This window comes from Miniopterus natalensis, chromosome X, assembly GCF_054644295.1.
Source record: "Miniopterus natalensis isolate mMinNat1 chromosome X, mMinNat1.hap1, whole genome shotgun sequence".
Taxonomy (NCBI): domain Eukaryota; kingdom Metazoa; phylum Chordata; class Mammalia; order Chiroptera; family Miniopteridae; genus Miniopterus; species Miniopterus natalensis.
This window is the reverse complement of record NC_142103.1, coordinates 100404137-100423967: the sequence shown is the minus strand read 5'-3', so window position 1 is coordinate 100423967 and position 19831 is coordinate 100404137. Positions and strand designations below refer to the sequence as shown.

Here is a 19831-nt window from a genome sequence, read left to right as displayed (position 1 = left end):
TTTCTTGGGATACCACTGGCATTCCCTTACCCGAGGAGGCTTATATTCTGATCAGTCAGATTCACTGGGCATTTACTGAATGTCTACTATGTGCTCAGTAGTATACTGAAATGCCTTGGGAAACATTACAGTGAATCAGATCTGAACCACACCCTGTCCAGAGCATTTGAAAAATTTACTGTAATATAACATGACAAGGGTTATGGGGCTATAAAAGTGCCAAAAAGATAATATTCAACTTAAAATCATAGAAAAATTCATTGAATAGGTATCATTTAAACTAGACTTTGAAAGATGAGAAGATTTTAACTTGGAAACATATGTATATATGTGTGGATTGCACCCAATTCCATTATTATAACCCCAAATGTAGCATAGTTCCTCCTTTTAAAATTATTAATGGAAAAAATCTATTTTCAGTTTGTCAGAACCTAACAAGTTTATGAACCTGCTATTCATTTAGCAATGTAGTGGAGGATTCAATTAACATGAGAAAAAGTCATGTTCAATTCTATTTTTGTTACTTCCTAAAATGAAAGGAAATATCATTTCAAAACTAATTCCAAAAGGCATTTAAAATTGTCTTCTTCTAAGGTCAAATGGACCTTTATATATTATCCACCCCAACCCCAAGGGAGCAAGAATCTCAAGTTCTCCAGCATTTCTCCGTGTGATGACATTTTATTATGACATAAATAGAAATATATGTAGATTACACTTATAAATCACTCCAACATGAAGGTCTCCCTTTAGCCTGAGATCTTTAAAATGGGAAATGAACCTTGTCACCACAAGCAAAGGGCCCTAAATCTCCAAGAACATAAACTGCACACTTCAAGGTTCCTCTGATCCTGCAATGAACAAAAAAGCAGCAATTCACCTGTATTAGAAAGAGGCCTAACAAAATGTCCTCTCCATGAGTACACATTTTTTGTTTCATTTGACATTTCTTGCAGAATGACTGAAGGGCCTTTTAGAAAATTGTCCTTAATTCCTGATTTTCTTATATTTAGTCCCACGATTCACTATATCATTATAAATGATCATTAGAAGACCAAGCATATACTATATACATAATGGGTACTGAATAAATGTTTGCTGATTTAATGAATGGCTAAAGATTTATAAGATGAAAATGTATAGAATTCTGCAAATACTTTCTAAGAGAAAGCAAATTAAATTTTTAATGAACAAACCTAAGAAATGCATATAAGTTCAATAATGCTACCATGTTTTCACCCAAAGTATGTCTAAATATTTTTAAAATCTACATTATTTGTTGAAATATATGAGATAACTTTCTTATGAGAAAGTCATATGACAAATATTTTAATATAATATTTAATATTATATTAATAATCTTTTTGGCTGAGCGCAATAATCTAAAGCTATTTAATTATTACATAACATATAATCCATGTTGAATAACCTTTCTACTTATCCTGCCATTTTTATCTTCTTTTTACAATTTAATGGTTCTCAAACAGGGGTGATATTTTGTCCCCCAGGGGACATTTAGCTATGTCTAGATGCATTTTTAGTTGTCACAACAGAGGCCATGGGAGGTAGGGTGCTAATGGCATCTAGTGAGTGGAGACCAAAGAAACTGCTGAACATCCTATCATGCACAGGACAAGTTCCCACAACAAAGAATGATTTGGCCCAAAATGCCAATAATCCTGAGGTTGAGAAACCCATTTTAAATAAAGATGCTAGTAGCAATGATCTCCAACCCATGATGCTACATGGTTGTTCAGACATGAAGGATGTTTATGCATCATTCCTGAAAGCAAGAAAGTTATAAAAGGTGGTTTGATCCTGCTAAAACATTTTACAGAGCTGAGAACAAAACAGAGTTTACAGAGAGAAGAGAAGAAAAATTGGATGAGATGGGCATTATTTCAGTAAAGATTAGTATAGAAAATGTTGGGAGATCTAAGTTATAATCTCAACATTTCAGTTAATCTTATATTAAAATGTGTTTAATGATGGACCTCCTACATAGGCTATTTTGATAATCCAATGAACTTGTAATAATGATAGTAATACTACTACTATTCCTATAAAGAAACTATAATTTATTGAGCAACTATTATGGGATTTCCATACACTAGTACTAATTATCACAATTAGCATCAAGGAAAGCATCATTATAGTCATTCTACATAAGAATTAACAGACTCAGAGAGTTTCTGTAATCTGTTTAAAGTTCACAGGTGGTAATATGCAGAACTAGTGCAAAAAACAGACAGACTAGTAGTTGCCCTACTTCAAATACATCTTTGAATAGTTTGACACATGTCCAGGTTTTCTCAGGATAGTCCTGGTTTATGCCTGGTGTTCCTGTGTAATTATTAACAGCACCCACTTTCTCTCATAAAAGTGATTCTCCTATATAAGATAATGGCCCCTGTCTTATTCCTTTTCTTTGAATCATGAAGAAATCCATAGCATGCAAAGATAGAAATTTGCCCGCATCCTCAAAGCCCTTTGATATGGATCTGAGCTGGGTACACCTGTCCATTCACTCATCCTTGTGTGAGAACAGTTGATAACTGGTAGCTATTAGTAGGAAGGACTCACAGAGCAAAGGACTCACAGAGGCTGCTGTTTGGTTCTTTATATTTAAGCTGCCTTAGGTGCTAATTAATCTCTGTCTGGCATTTTCATCATTTTATCAACATGACTGGTTCAAAGCAAATGGTTTGCTGGACAATCTCACCAGGCTGTGAGAATCAGTAAATGTCCAATTTCTTTATTTCCCTGAATATTTTGCTTTTTGCACAGACCTGGATGTCAGCAACCACACTGAAAGTTGTAGGACTGGTAAAACCATTTTGACCTTGTGTTGGTCCAAAGAATCAATGACATATAATTCATTTGTGGTGAATTTTCAAGATTATTAAAATAATTTAATGGGTTAGTTTTTGTGACTATTTCTAATCACCATCATGACGTTTAAAAAAACTCTCCATTCTTTCAGATCGATGCCTCAAATCACCCCTCACAAACGGAGTATCACCATAAAAAGCCATTCCCTCTGCTTGCAGTCCTCCCAGCCTCCAAGGCTCTCTCTTTCATGGGCATCAAAGCACCACGTGACACAGAAAGCCGTCATAAGAAACAGTGCCCCCCACGTTCACGCAGCAAGGCTCTGACCCTCACTACACATCTTCTTGCTTCCTCTTTGTGCTTCATTTCCCCCCTTTATCTCTTGAGTTAATGGCAAGAATCTTTCCGCTGGACAAAAATCTCCTTATGCCAAAGGAGATTTAATTTCTATATAAATCAGGCACATATATTTAACACTCTATTCTCATCCAAGGGCCCCATACTAAAGCAACTGTGTTACTTGAGGACACATTAAATTATTTACGAGGAATAAAATACAAAATGAAAATGCCATTCTTGACTATTTGTGACAAGAGAGGAAAAAAATAACATTTTCATCTTGGAACTGAAAGAATGTCCTCTGCTTTTATCTTTTGCCTTAAAATGATGCTGGAAAATAACATTAACTGAGGCAAAACTAACAAATAGTGATTAACTGTTTTGGTATTATACAAGATCCCCTATTTTTTCCTAATGCTCATTTTTTTTCATCTTTGCTGCAGCCCTCATTTGAATTGTTTTACCGCTTTACTGAGATATAATTGACATATAACATTGTGTAAGTTTAAGGTGTACAATGTGCCAATTAATACACTTTTATGTTGCAAAATAATTACCACCATAACATTAATATTACAAATAATTACCACTGTAGTGTTAGCTAACACCTCCATCCATCGCGTAGTTACAATTTCTTTTTGTAGTGAGAACATTTAAGATCTACTCACTTAACAACTTTCAAGTATATAATACAATATTGTTAACTACTGTTACTATAACTTACTCATCAGATAACTGAAAGTCTTACCCTTTGACCAACATCTCCCCATTTCCTTCACCTCCCACTACTCTGCTCTCTGTTTCTACTAGTTCAGCTTTTTTAGAATATTGTATAACACAAATAAGTGTTATGCAATATTAGTCTCTGATGCTTATTTTTAAACTGAATCCATCCTGAAGCTTTTTAAAAATAATATTTACTGTTAACTTAGAAAGTTTTGGTATTTATATGCTTATTTTAATACAGTCACTAGGAACAATAGATAAATTTTTCATTACCATGGCAGAAGTTATAAAAATTGGTTCCAAGTTTTAAATATGCAAGAACCTGAATGCTCTTACCATTGATTCCTTTTATGAGCAATGTCTGAGACATATGAATTATAATGACTGAGTCCAATATGTTAAATATTTGTTGTCCATATTATCTGGCCTGGTCCCATTTAACTTATGTACTGCCTCCTAGTTCTTGTGATAACAACTGTCAAATTCACTCTTGATGGTTTCACCTGGGCCCACTATAGTGCAGCTGCCCCAAAGGACTTCATTTAACATCCAACCTTTCTACCAACGTGTATTTTGTTCGTTCCACAAAGCACAATATCAAACTCATTGTAGATAGTCTTACAGATAGTCCCTATGTTTCTCTATGTCCATGGCTAATCCTTGCTTCCAGGTATGGAAAGATTGTGGAATTCCAGAAAAATTTCGTTGTTCTCCTACCTCCTAATCTAAGAGTCAATAGCAGGGCTCAGCAAACTTGTCCATGGGACACACTCATTCATTTAGATACTGTCTATGGCTACTTTCACTACACAGATATAATTGGGTAGTTGTGACAGAGACTTTGTGGCCCACAAAGCCTAAAATATTTACTATCTGGCACCTTTACGAAAAATATTGCTGACCCATCATTTAGAGCACTGAATTTTTAAAAGAACACATCCAGGAATCAATATATGTGTCAAATCTGATTACTAACAGAGTTTTTCATTTGTATCCAAGAGTTATATCTCTAGACTACAACTACATTTAGTCTTAGACAAATAAATTGGAAAGGTTAAACTGATCTTTACTGATTCTTTGCTCCTACCCTGCAGCCTCCAATTAAACATTCTTTCCTTGGCAGGACCACAGGGTTGTATAACGACCCTATAATTATCTGCAGTCTTATTCATAGTTCTATTATTATCATTTAATAAATTTATTGTCCAATAAGAATTTGTTAATTGAATTAATAATGTGGATCAGCATTTTCAAAATCTTTTTTTTTTGAAGAATGCTTACCATCTTTGTAATGTGCTTCCTGAAAAGGATGGTCTATTTAAAAAATCTCCTGTAGTCAAATAAGTTTAGAAAACAACACATTCTATGTTCTCCCCTTCAGGAGCACCATAACTCACATAAGTGAACTTAAGTTGTGGGGACAAGGTGGCTGATGTCAACAAAATAGCAGGGTAGCCAGCTCTAAGCTCGTTCCCCCCAGAAATACCAAAAGTAAGTATGAGCTGTCAGAACTAACTGGGTTAGAAATCTGGAAAACAGTCAAAAGCTCATAGCCACCGAGAGACCACTGAATCAAGAAAAAGCCAACCTTAAAATGGTACGCAAGTTCTGTGCTGTTTTGACTTGCCATTGTCCCATCCTCTGCCAGCAGGGGTTTTGGTTTTGAATTAGTGACAAGTCTACATTCTCAGTGTGGAACCCTGGTCGTTGGGCCTGAAGGGGGCAGAAAACAATTACTCACAAATTATTTTGTTTGTCTATTCTGACATATCTGTGTGCCACCAGAAGGACTGATGCAAGGCACTGTATTAGTTTGCTATGGCTGCCATAAGAAAATACCACAGATTTGCTGGCTTAAATAACAGAAATTTATTTTCTCACATTCTGAAGACTAGAAGCTCAAGATCCAGGTGTCAGATACAGTCCCCCTCATGACTCTCTCCCTGTCTTGCACATTGCCACCTTTTACTCTGTCCTCAAATGGTATTTCCTCTGTGCACATATATCCCTGGTATCTCTTTCCTCTTCTTCTTATAAGGACATCATTTGTATCAGATTAGAGCCTACTCTCATGACCTCATTTAATCCTAGTTACCTCTTTAAAGACATTATCTCCAAATATGATTACATTTTGAGTTGCCAGGGGTTAGGAATTCAACATATGAATTTAGGGGACACAATTCAACCCATAAAAGTGCTCCCCTCTGTTCCACCTAACTTGGAACTCAGGATGGAAAAACAGAAGGTACTGGATCAAAACACTGCAAAAACACTAAAAACATTCACATGCCTGAGGCAACAGATAACAGTTGAAATACACAGTAGACCATCTAAATCCTGCAAGCAAAAACTGAGGAGAGTTTCTTAGGGAAATGAGGCAATTCAAAATCAGCCATGTATGCAGGGGAATTTAGAAAGCCACATTCACTCTCAAGGCAAGATGAATGCTTAGAAAACATCTGAGCGGATCCTAGGATTTCACCTGAGGGTGATCCCTAGTTCAGTTCAAGACTGGCTAAGTATTGAAGGAATGCTCCCGCACAGAGACAATCTACAAACACTGGGAAAGGTGTGCTTTGTCTGCCTGTCTGTCAGTTTGGTTGGTTTGTTGGTTGATATTTTAGCCTTTGGTGTTCAAGAAAATCTCTGTCCAAACCCTAGTTCAACACAAGCTGAGGAATATAGACTACAATAGTCACACATAGGAAGAAATATAGTCTTTGAAAAAAATAGTTTGGGAAAGTCACTGAAGAGATCTCCTGTTATAGCCTTTAACAATCAAAACACATCCAGCAAACTCTGGGGAATGGGGAGAATCTGACTTCCAAAGTTATCATATTATAATATTCAAATACCCAATTATTAACAAAAGTTGCAAACATACAAAGAAACAGGAAAGTATGACCCATTCTGAGGAAGAAAATAAATGTACAGAAATCATCCCTGAGGAAGCCTAGACATTGGACTTACTAGAAAAAATGTTGAAACAACTATCTTTAAAAAAAAAAAAAAAATATATATATATATATATATCTTTATTGACTTCAGAGAGAGGAAGGGAGAGGGAGAGAGAGAGAGGAACATCAATGACGAGAGAGTCATTGGTCGGCTGCCTCCTCCACACCCCGTACTGGGGACTGAGCCCAAAACCCGGGCATGTGCCCTGACCGGGAATCGAACTTCAGTCTCCTGGATCATAGGTTGATGTTCAACTGCTGAGCCATGCTGGCCAGGCAGAACAACTATCTTAAATACACTTAAAGATATAAAGGCAAGCGAGGACAAACAATGAAAGGAAATCAGGAAAGTAATGTATGAATAACATGAGAATATCAATAAAGAGACAGAAATTATCTAAAAGAACAAAAAGAAATTCTGGAGCTGAAAATTATAACAGAAATGGAAAACTAACTAGAAGAATTCAATGATAGATTTGAGTAGGCAGAAGAAAGAATTGGTGAACGTGAAGATGGGACAATTTAATTTTTTGAATCTGAGGAGTATAAAGGAAACAGAATAAGTTTAGCTAAACAGAGCCTAAGGGATCAATGATACACCATCAAATGAATCATGATACACATTCTGGGAGTCCCAGAAAGAGAAGAAAGAAAAAGGTGCAAAGAATATTTGAATAAAATATTTACAGAAATAACGGTTTCCCAAATTTGATGAAATTCATAAATCTTCAAATCCAAAAACATCAATGAAGTCCAATTAGGAAAATACAAAGAGATTCACACTGAGAAACTTTATAATCAAACTGTTGAAAGCCAAGGAAAATGGGATAATTTTTAAAACAGTAAGAGAAAAAAGACTTGTTACTTGTGTGGGATCCCCAATAAGATCATTAGCCAATTTCTCAGTAGAAACCTTGGAGAACAGAAGACAGTGGGATATGTTTAAAGTGCTGAAAATGAAAAACAAAAAACAGAAAACTGTACCTGAGAGTTTATATCCAGCAAACTGTCTTTCACAAATGAAGGTGAAATTAAGACATTCCCATGTGAATAAAATCTGAGGGAGTTCATTACAACTAGACCTGCCCTACATGAAATTATAAAATGAGTCCTTGAGGTTGAGATAAAAGGATGCTAGACAGTAACTCAAAGCCTAATGAAGAAATAAAGGTCTCTGGTAAAGGAAAATACATTGGCAAATATAAAATAGTATTATTGTATTTTTGGTTTGTAACTATAGTTTCTATCTCCTACAGGATATAAAAGACAATGTTTTTAAAAGTTATTAATCTATGCTATTAAGCACACAATGAATAAATATATAATTTGTAACAACAACATAAAGGGGGAAGACTGTAGTTGTTTACGAGTGGAGTTTCCATATGTTATTTAAGTTAAGTTGGTATCAATTTGAAGTAGATTGTTATCAATTTAGGGTGTTAAATGTAATCCCCATGGTAGCCACAAAGAAAAAAGTATACTGAAAAGGAAATGAAAGAGAATAAAAATGGTTCACTGTGAAAAAAAAACACAAAAGAGGTGAATGATAGAAAAAATGAGAAACAAAAGAAACTGTAAGACACATAGAGATCAAGTACCAAATGGCAGAAATAAGTCATTCCTTATCAGCAATTAGTTTAAATGTAAATGGACTAAGCTCCCTAATCAAAAGACATAGATTAGAAGAATGGATAAAACAAACTGTGAGTTAACTATATGCTATCTACTAGAGACTCATTTAGATCCAAAGACACAAGTAGAGCGACAGTGAAAGGATGGAAAAATATATTCTATGCAAACAGTAACCAAAAGAGAGCTGAGGTGGCTATACTAATATGAGACAAAATATACTTAAAGTCAAAATCTCTTAAAAGATCATTAGCTGTCTCTAGTCAAGTACAATCATAGACCTTCCAGAGAGATGTGGTGGAACAATTATTTTGATAGATTTTGCTTTCTCTATTCTTTGCTATATCTGTGCCTGTCTTCCTATCTGTCCTCACCAAAAGTCAAGGCAGATGACTATATACTATGGGTTGTAATGCAAATGATCAAGGCCAGGGAGGTTCACACTGGATCCAGACAGTCCAAAGAAAACTGTGGAGCTGAAGGAGGATGAGCTATATCTTCATTCAACTGATGGTGGGGCTGACCGTACACAAGAAACAGCCCGTCTCTTCCCAGTGGCAGCCAGGTGGGCATGCATGGGGGACAAATCATACCCCGCACCTCAGAAAGTCTGGGCCGGTCTTACAGGGCCCAGAACAATAGTGGCTCTCAGCTAAGGATGGGTCAGACATTAGTCAACCAACAAAGCATCTGTTATGACTATGCTATATCATGTTTACATAACCGGGGCCTTCGCTGGGACATGGTGAGAAAGCCTGTGTTTTCAATTTCCCCATAGGGTCAATCACCCACAGTAACTGAAAAAGCAAACCAGGCAGTATGTGTCCACTTTTCAATAAAGAACAATATTTTAAAGGGAAAAAATCTCTTAAAAGACACAAAGAATGACATTATATATTGATAAAATGGTCAAATCACCAAGATGGTATAACAATTCTAAAAATATATACAACAAACTACAAACACCCAAAATACATGAAGCAAACATTGGCAGAGTTGATGGGAGAAATAACACTTCTACAACAATAGTTGAAAACTTTAATAAACCATTTTCAATAGTGAATAGGAACATCTATAGAGATCAGTAAGGAAAGGCAGGATGTGAACAACACTATAAACCAACTAGATCTAACAAACACATATAGAATGTTCTGCCCCAAAACAGCAGAATACACATTCTTCTCAAGTACATGGAACATTTCCCAGGATAGACCATATATTGGGCTATAAGACAAATCTTAATAAATTTTAAAATATTAAAATCATTAAAAGTATCTTTTCCAACCATTGTGGAAAGAAGCTACAAATCAACAATAAAAGGAAACCCAGAACATTCAAATATTTGGAAATTAACACACTCTTAAATAACCAATGGGTCAAAGATGAAATTACAAGGGAAATTAGAGATGAATAAAAATCAAAATACAACATACCAAAACTTATTGGATGCAGAGGGAATTTAAAATGTAAATGCCTGCATTAAAAAAGAAGACAGACCTCAAACCAATAACCTAATTTTACAACTTGAGGCACTAGTAAAAGAAGAGAAAACTAAACCCAAAGTTCTTAGAGAAAGTAAATAATAAAGGTTAGAGTGAAGAAAAATAAAAAGAAAATAGAAAAGCAATTAGAGAATCAACAAATCCAAAAGTTGGTTCTTTTAAAAGATCAAAAATTACAAACCTTTAGCTAGACTGACAGAGAAAAAAAGAGAAGACTCATAACTAAAATCAGAAATGAAAGTGAACACATTACTACTGATCTTACAGAAATAAAAAGGATTGCAAAAGAAGATGATAAACAAATTAGATAACCTAGATAAAAGGAACAAATATCCAGAAACACACAAATTACCTAAACTGACTAAAACTGAAATGGAACATTTTAACAGACCTGAAGCAAGTAAAGAGATTGAATGAGTAATCAAAAACCTTGCAAAAAGGAAAAATTCAGGACCAGATGGCTTCACTGGTGAATTCTTCCAAACATTTAAATGAGAATTACCACAAATCCTTTTCAAACTTTTCCAAGAAATAAAAGAGGGAAGAATACTTCCTAACTCATTCTATGAGGCCAGCATTACTCTGATATTAAAGCCAGATAAAGACATTACAAGTAAAGAAAATCACAGACCAATATCCTTTATAAATATAGATGCAAAAATCCTCAACAAAATGTTAGCAAAAGAAATCCAACAGCATAGTACAAGAATTATACACCACGGCCAACTGGGATTTATCCCAGCAATACCAAGGTGGTTCAATATAGTAAAATCAAAGTAATACCCCACAATAATAGAATGAAGAAAAGAAAACATATGATAATTTCAATTGATTCAGAAAAAGCAGTTGACAATGTCCAATACCCTTTCACAATAGAAAAACTACTCAGCAAACTAGGAATAGGAGAAGACTTCTTCGACATGATAAAGAACATTTACGAAAAATTCTAAGCTAACAGCGTGACCCAACTATATGCTATCAACAGAAAGCATACTCAATGGTAAAAGACTAAAAGATTTCTTCCCAAGATCAGAAACAAGATAAGGATGCCTGCTTTCACTACTGCTTTTTGACACTGTACTGCAACTTTTTAAAAAATAATTTATCTTTATTGTTGAAAGCACTACAGGTGTCCCATTTCCCCCCCCAATTGACCCCCTCCACCTCGCTCCCACCCCCTCCCCAGGCCTTCACCCCGTCATTGTCTGCATCCGTGGGTTATGCATATATGCATATAACTTCTTTGGTTAATCTCTTCCCACCTTTCACCCCCCTTCCCTCTTTCCTCTTTCCTCTGAAATATGATCGTCTGTTGCCTGCGTCAGTGTCTCTGGATCTATTTAGTTCATCAGATTCTTTTGTTCATCAGCTTCTTCTTAAAGAAGACCCTTCAACATTTCCTGCAGTGCTGGTCTGGTGGTGATGAACTCCTTTAGCTTTTCCTTGTCTGAGAAGCTCTTTATCTCACCTTCAGTTCTAAATGTATTGCAACTTTTATACAGAGCAATTAGACAAGAAAAAGGAATAAAAAGTATGCGAATTTGAAAGGAAGAAATAAAACTACATTTGCTGATGACATGGTCCTATATATTTAAAACCCCAAATAATTCCAAAGAAAACTAGTAGGGATAATAAATGAATTTAGAAAAATTGCAGCATTTCAGATCAATACACAAAAATGAGTTGTGTTTTTACACAATTACAATGAACAATCTGAAAAGGAGATTCAGAAAACAATTCCATTTACAATGGCATCTACAAGAATAAAATACCAAAGAATAAATTAAACCAAAGAGGTGAAAGATTTGTAGCTTCTATCATTGTAATTCTATTGGCCTCAGACATTTTACTCCTGTAGTTAAAAAAAGGGTCTTTAAGGGTAGCCAATTTCTGCCTCTTATAAATTCTATGACCTTGAAAAAAGCAGTTAACCACCTTTGTGCCTTCTTTACCTTATCTATAGAATGGGGGACATGGTAGCACCTAACTACTGAAGAATGAAATAAGGCACTAAATGGCACACAACAAGGTTTTAATATGTGTCAGCTCTTATTATATGCATGTTCTAATCCCTCACAAAATACGTATTTTGTCTCTTGGTTTTATATCTAAATGCAAATGAACCTTGAGACCATGCTCAAGATTGAAGAGGCCAGATGTAAAGAATTGATTGGTGTTATTATTCTGGTTTCTAATTGCCATCTCAAATAAATGCATTATGAAGATTAAAAAAAGAATAAAGTTATCAAAGAAATGTACAAACCAATGGAAAATACCATGGTTGGTGTAGCAGAAGGGAGAGAAGATACTGTGTAATGAATGTAGTGAGCAAAGAGGTTCAGAGTTTAGGTTTGGGGGATCAGAATGATGACACACCAAGTCTCTGCTTTTCTAACTACTGGGGCATGACTTTAAGCAAGTTACTTAACCTCTCTAACCCCCAGTTTCCTCATTTGAAAACATTTACTGGAACAGTAAAACAATTCCTCTTTTGTAAGGATTAAATTAGATAATTTTTAATATGCTTAGTACAGTGTGTCAATACATAGTAGCTTTAAAAATATTTTTAGTTCCAGCAGTATACTCACACTGCCATTTACTAGGAAGATAAAAACAAAATGTATGATGCTATGACCCAGACCTCTAAATTCTTCACAGACAGACACTGTGCAGTACAAGACAATCCTCCTGTTAGATGACATTTCTCTTTTCTTGTTTCGTTCCCCCATCATTTGTTTTCTATATATCTTGCATATAAAAATTCATGAAAGTTTTCCATCCTGAATTAGATTGTCTAAAAGAAAATATTTCATTGTAAAAATAACAAAAGAGCAAACATACACAATTTCTCATGACTTGCCTCCACCTTGTGTAATTTATTTCTTATTAGCAGAAAAAAATAGTGGTTATAGAAGAGAATTTTATGGTCAAAAAAGAGACTCATTTTTATTTTGTTTTGTTTTGAGTTATCAAAAATTAAAACCAAAATCAAGCAGAGTAGGGAGTGACCATGGAGAAGTCATCTTGGCAGATGCTGAAATAAGGGGAGGGGATGAACTACAAGACTTGGAGGCTGAGAAATGTTTTGGTAATATGGTGGTGCCTATGATTCCATGTCTACAAACTTATTTTTTAAAGAAACACTTTTTATCAGAAAAGTTAGTTATACTAAAAAGAAAAACAGCTTAACACATCTCTTTAACCGAAACTCCTTACTCCTTCTTTTACTCAAGGTCCTTGCCTGGGGATTTAAATTAGCTATTTAGCCCAAGTTTCCTTTCCTCATTTTGAGAAGCCAACGCAGATTTGTAGAGTTTAAGGACATGGTGCTCAAGTGCCACCCAGCTGGGTTTTCCTACTAGCCACCGAGGGAGGCCTCACGCCAGACTCCTCCTCATTCAGATCCTACCAGCTAACTGGGTAGAGAGCCAGCTGGGTGTCGCTTGCATCAGGCTGCTGAGCCTGTTTTGAGTGAAGACAGACAAATTTCCACTGGGAAAAGCAAAGAAAGTTCACAGCAATATGCTCTTATCTCAGAAAGCACCAGGGGGAAACTATACGAGGGCAATAAACATATTCCTCAGCAAAACATGAAACTGAAAACCATCAGGGAGTGATTTACCTATTGTCAAAAGCAAAGAGTCCGTGGCCATACCCCTCTGAATGCACGCGATCTGCTCTGATCCCTGAGCAGAGTCTGGCCAGGCTGGTGCCTGGATGGAAGTCAAAGGGCGAGGGCAAAGAGAGTAGCTAGTCCCTGGGTCTCTGGAGAAAAGACAGGATCTTTGTTCAAAGTACGTCTACCATTAACTCTTGCTTTACATTGTATTTACTGAGGCAACAATCTGGAAATTAATTGACATCTCTCTGTGTGATTTTTTTTCTTAAAATGAGCTAATTTTCTTTGTTTTTATATTTCTGTACATCATTTTTCATTGTGAGGTTGTCAAAGGATTATAGAAAAATTGGGTAAATTCAGAGGCATCAAGAGAATCAAACTAGACCTACTGATTTAAAGGGTGTCATGCGAAAGGAGGTGACTCCTGACTCATGCACCGTTCAAACTGCAGCTCCATTTAAAATCATGACTCTGGCTTATTTCATCACATGGGGTGCCAACTATTGACACCTACAGTATTGTTGAGCCTAAGGTCAAAGAAATCCACCTACCCAAAAGGCTATTTTGATAGCAATTATTGAAAATGAATTCAGTTTAAGAGTCTTCAGCTTATATTTTTCAAGTCCAAAATTCTTCAGGGTAACTTATCATTGCTTAACTGTCATTATTTGAAATCCTAGTGGGAATGTTATCACTATAAACCTCTGGGTAAAACATTTTTTTTGCAATCTCACCATCATTTTAATTTTGTTTCCATCTCTAGTCATTTGCACAGATGTTGATGGAGCTGTATTTTTGCTTCAATGTGTATTGCAATATTCTTATTGCGTTCTGCAGGTCCTCCAGTAAACGTTACTTGCAATATTTTTATCAACAGTTTTGGATCAGTCACAGAAACCACCATGGTAAGTGCTTCAATGCCACTGGCAAGAGAAAACTTGACTAGATTATGCCATGAACAAAACCTGTCAAATTTTCTATTTATTGTTCAACTTGCAGGGCCTCCTGTAAATGTTACCTGCAACATATTTATCAACAGCTTTGGGTCAGTAGCAGAAACTACAATGGTGAGTGGGACTGAACATTGAAGCCATGGTGTGAAGGAAGGGGATATGGGATCGGAGGGCACCGTTGTATATTTGTGGAACATTTACTGAATGCCAATTTCCAAGTTCTTTCACCTCTAGAAAGTAATTATTTATACTCTTCCACTTTAGAAAGTCATTACACATGTGTTCATTACTTAAGATTCAATAATCTTACCCATCATGCCAAAGAAATTTTGGAAACACTTGATGTTGAGTCATATTTAGGTAAAATAATCAGTAAAAAGCATGGTGTATAGTTAAGGATATTTAAATATTTGCATCTCTGGCATTTCAGAAATATAAGTTTCAAAGTTTGGGGAATATTTTTATAGCCATTCTTTTTCATAGAGTGTAAGTTTTAACATAGTCAAACCTTGTATATGCAACATGTAAGACATATGCCAAGGGGCTGACTTAACAATACACACACACACACACACACACACACACACACACACACAATTTTGTTGGCAAGAAGTCCTGAGTCCATAGCAATTGCATTACATGAATGGCTTTTTAAAAAACACACAAAAACATGCAAACATGTTTCACGTACATGAAAAATATTTTAGATACTATAAAATGGTCCCCATACAATTTCTTTTATGTCCTAAGTGAATTGGCTGGTTTTAATTTCCATGACTACGTAAAGTATACAGCCATATTACTGGATGAGATCAAAATAAAATATAGTTGAGCTCGACCAAGTATTATGATAGCTGATGTACTAGAAACACTCAAGAAGCCAGATAACCAAATTTCTGTACTTTTTGGTATCCTTGATACTAGAAAGAAATAATTTATCTTTTACCACTCCTTTCCACTGTCAAAATTAGGTTAGTCAACCCCACTATCCACATTGTAATATTATTCTGGCACAGCACTGTCCAGAAATAAGACGGCTTTGACAGGACGTAGTACAAAAATAATTTTACCCAAATAAGATAGTTTTGATAGGCTTATTAAATGACTCATAAGAAAAGCGGAACATGGAAAGAATAATGAAACTCTGAGCTTGGCATTCAGTTTTTGTCTCCCCCCCTTGGTTTTATCCTGATAAGTCTTCCAGCAGCCCAAATCACTGTCACCAGCTTTACACGATGGCATTCAATGACAATATTTGCACGACCTAATGCTAATTACATTAATTAGTCTCCTAAGTTGCTTTGATTAAATCTCCTCATTGCATTTTACCCTCAATCAGAAATGTAAATGTGCACCTTTTTGATGCTCATTAATGCAAGAAAAATCTTAATATTTAAGGAGATGAAAATGGAAACTACGGATATCCTTGTTTTCCTGTGTCTCTAACAGCTACTGAAGGTGTTTAATCAGGGGGCTGCTTTGGCGCTTCCTGGTCACTTATTAAGGCGTTCTTTGTCATGTTTCCTATGAGAAAATTTGGAAATCGTTGCTCAAGGGTAATATCAATGACCTGTCTATTCTGCTGTACGAGATGTATTGAATCACATGGTCAGAAGAGTGACATGTATTATACTTCTATTTTATTTCTTAGCTTCTGATGTAATGACAAACTTCACTTGGTTTTTAAAAAGTTCCTTTATTTTCTTCAATATGGCTTTTGTGTGAAGCTAAAAAATAGTTTTAAAAATTCTATCATGCTTAAATCAAGAATAAATCCTCATGCCATGTAGGGTAGGGACCAGTAAAATTTTTTCTATAAAAGGCCATTCCATAGATATTTAAGACTTTGAGGGCCAGACAGTCTCTATAACAACCCAATTCTGCCCTTTTGGCATGAAAGTAGTCATAAACAATAGTAAGAAATAGGTGTGGCTGTACTCCAAAAAAATTTTTACTTACAAAAACCGGCTGTGGCTAAATTTGGCCCATAGGTCATAGGTTGCCCCCCCCCCCATCTAAAGCATCAATATTTAAATATTCAGATGCTCATAAGAATGTGTGAATCGCTACACCCTGAAGGGTCTCATCTTCCCACATCCCGAAGGCCTGTCTGGGAACCTACCCGATGCACCTACAGAGTGTCATCACAGCCTCAACTTCCTTGCTCAAAGCCCTGAGATTCTACCACCCATGAATTTACCCACACTTGCATAAAATTCGACTCTAAAAAACTGGTTTAAAATGTTAAACAGAATCAGATTCTCCCCTGAACTGTCTTCAGTTGGAGGGAGAACATCAGACCCTTAGCTTTCAAGCACAGTAATGGATGTGATCATTGAGGACACAGATTAGTGCTATTTGGGGGATAATAGTTTTGCTTTCTCTAAATTTCCTGGAATACAGTTTTACAAGAATATCTCAGAATTTTGAGTTTCTAAACAAGATTTTCCTCTCTCCTCATGTGCCACTCTCACCCCACAGCCCTGATAGCACCATTGTCGGATTTAGTTTAGGTGTTTGTTTGTTTCTAAATAAGAGGCAATGATTATTTTTAAGAACTCTACCTGACTTTCTTTTGGTGCTATCCAGTCTGCCCTCTTATGTTGGATGAAATCCCATAATCTGGTTGATGAAATGCCAAATAATTGTTGGCACTACCTGCCCACAAAGTATAGGCTTGCCTATAGACCCAATATGGCCTTTAACTCACTCCTTTGATATGTTATTGTTGGCTATGTGTGCTCACAGGGCAACATATTTGTGTTATTCTAAGGAATATTTTCATGGGATCATTATGATGCCATACATTATACCAAAATACACAATTTTGTTCAGTAAGAGGCACAGGAGTCTGTTGATGGTCATTGCTAATGGACCCTGTGTTAAGAGTATTCAGTGGAACAATTTTTCGTGTGGTTTCAAATGACTAGTGAGGGATGCATAGAGAGACAGATTATACATTGTTTGTAGAATGTGAGTTTACCATTTCCTTTTCTTTCTTTCCCCCTTTTCTTTAGCAGCTGATGGCAAGTGAATTTATAGGACGGGGAGTGTATTTGCAAACCCCTCTTTACTGATTTAAAGGCATAGTTTGGAAATATTAATAATGTAGAAAAGGTCAAGAGCATTCGCATGCCATCTGCATGCAACTCCCTCCAGGGCTAGGCCACGAGCAAATGGAAAAGGACAGTCTCCTCAAAGCTTCCTAATGACGGCCCGCAAGGCTGTGGCTAGGCAGCGTGGCTTGGACCTGTGGGGCTGGCACACTACCCCTGCCACAGCATCAGATCCTCCCCTCCCCCCTAAACAGATTTGGGGAAGGGAAGGAGCAAGAGCTGCAAGTGTGCAAAATGTGTCCACCCAGCGAGCATCTTCACAATATGATCCTGGCTCCCCAAACTCTGCCCCAGAGGATAAATTCCACATGCCCTGCTGATTACGGCTGCAGGGTAAAGAGCTGTTTTATCTCTGATCTGAAATCATGGTCCTGAGGAACTGGGTAAGAGGCAGACAGCTCCTTATAGGGACGCACGCTGTGTTGTAACTGCTAGGATGACACTGTGGGCTCCCTTTCATTCTATAGCTGCATAAGCGATTCATAAGGAGATGCTAACTTATCAGAAACAGCAGGTAACTACAATTCTTATTTCTGAGTTTTTAAGGAAGAACTAAGAACCTACCATGAGCCCGGCATTTTGTTAAACTGGATACAAGGTGACCTTAGTCTCTAAATTAACAACATGATGTTAAAGCCTGAATTCATCATAAAGTAAGTGCTGCCTCATAATTTTAAATTCAAGGCTAACTTGCTCTATCAAAGCCAGCACAGACTCAAGGTGATGAAAACTGTACTGCTGTGCAGCCAGAGGTTAAAACCAAAGTGCCACATAGGCACTGTGGGGAACCAACAAAGTCTACCCTTGTCTTTGATAATGTTATAACATAAATGATTTAAAAATGTATATGCATAAAAATAATAAGAGTAATGGTAAGGTTTAATAAGAGTTTGTATAAGGCAGAATGGCAATATCTACATACAAATGCCAGACTAAATATAATATTACCAAAATAATTCAATTTAAGGAAACAATCTTTGTGGCATGGGTATCGGATTAGAAGTTACCAGAAAAAGTGAAACTTTAGAAATTCTCAATTTTATATGAAATAACAGTATGGAATATAGGTACTTATATTACCTGTGTTAATAATATAATAAATATTGCCCGGCCGGGCGTGGCTCAGCGGTTGAGCGTCCACCTAGGATCCAGGCGATCAGGGTTCGATTCTTGGTCAGGGCACATGCCCGGGTTGCAGGCTGCAGCTGATCAATGACTTTCTCATCATTGATGTTTCTATCTCTCTCTCTCCCTCTCCTTTCCTCTCTCTGAAATCAATAAAGATATATTAAAATATATATATAATAAATATTATGTGACTTACACATAGCTTTTGAAAAAAACAAAATATTTGTGTATGTATTTATATACACACACGTATATACATATATATTATTTTAATTTGAATGTTTTCATTACCTAATCCAATATCCAGATAATTATAGGAAAGCAAAATTTTTTTTAATATGTCTTTATTGATTTCAGAGAGAGGAAGAGAGAGAGAAAGAGAGAGAGAGAGAGAGAAAGGGAGAGAGAGAGAGAGATAGAAACATCAATGATGAGTCATGGATCGGCTGCCTCCTGCAGGCCCCTGACTGGGGATGGAGCCCCCAACCTGGGGATGTGCCCTGACCAGGAATCGAACCCTGATCGCCTGGATCCTAGGTCAATGCTCAACCACTGAGCCATGCTGGCTGGGTAGAAGACAAATTTTAACACAAAGAGAGACTACAGAACAATATAAGTATCTCCTGTGGTTTGGAATATCGTGAGAGAATAAACCTATCTGTAAACAAACAGAGATGATGCACAGATAAACCACACACGTCAAATGTCTACCCTACATTGATAATGATAGAGAACTGAAAAAATTACAGAGGCACAGCCCCAGAAAATCTTTTCTTTGGCTATCTACTTCTCTAGATCCTTAGGTGTCTTTTTCTATTCAGTAGGTTTAAGGGTTGCTATTTATTTTAGAATAGTGTATGTCATCATAAACAAAGTTATGGAAAATTTTAATACCTATATAACATAAGGAACAAACACTTACAAAAAATCTAATAAAGGCCTTATTTCACATAATTCCTGTAATTGTGGCATAAAATATATTTTCTCTTCTTAGTTTCCAATTATCCTTGTTTACAAATAGGAAGATCAA

At 36.2% G+C, this 19831-nt stretch overlaps 1 protein-coding gene across 2 annotated transcripts in view; it reads left to right on the top strand.

Moving 5' to 3' along the window:
• GLRA2 (glycine receptor alpha 2) overlaps positions 1 to 19831 on the top strand; it is a 156172-nt gene that overhangs the window by 24647 nt on the left and 111694 nt on the right. Inside the window, exon 3 of one of the 2 annotated variants that reach the window (XM_016202955.2) lies at positions 14604 to 14671. In XM_016202955.2, coding sequence (XP_016058441.1) covers positions 14604 to 14671 — 68 coding nt within the window. Of the gene's footprint in view, positions 1 to 14441; positions 14510 to 14603; positions 14672 to 19831 lie in introns of both variants that reach the window. The other variant, XM_016202956.2, reaches the window with a different exon arrangement.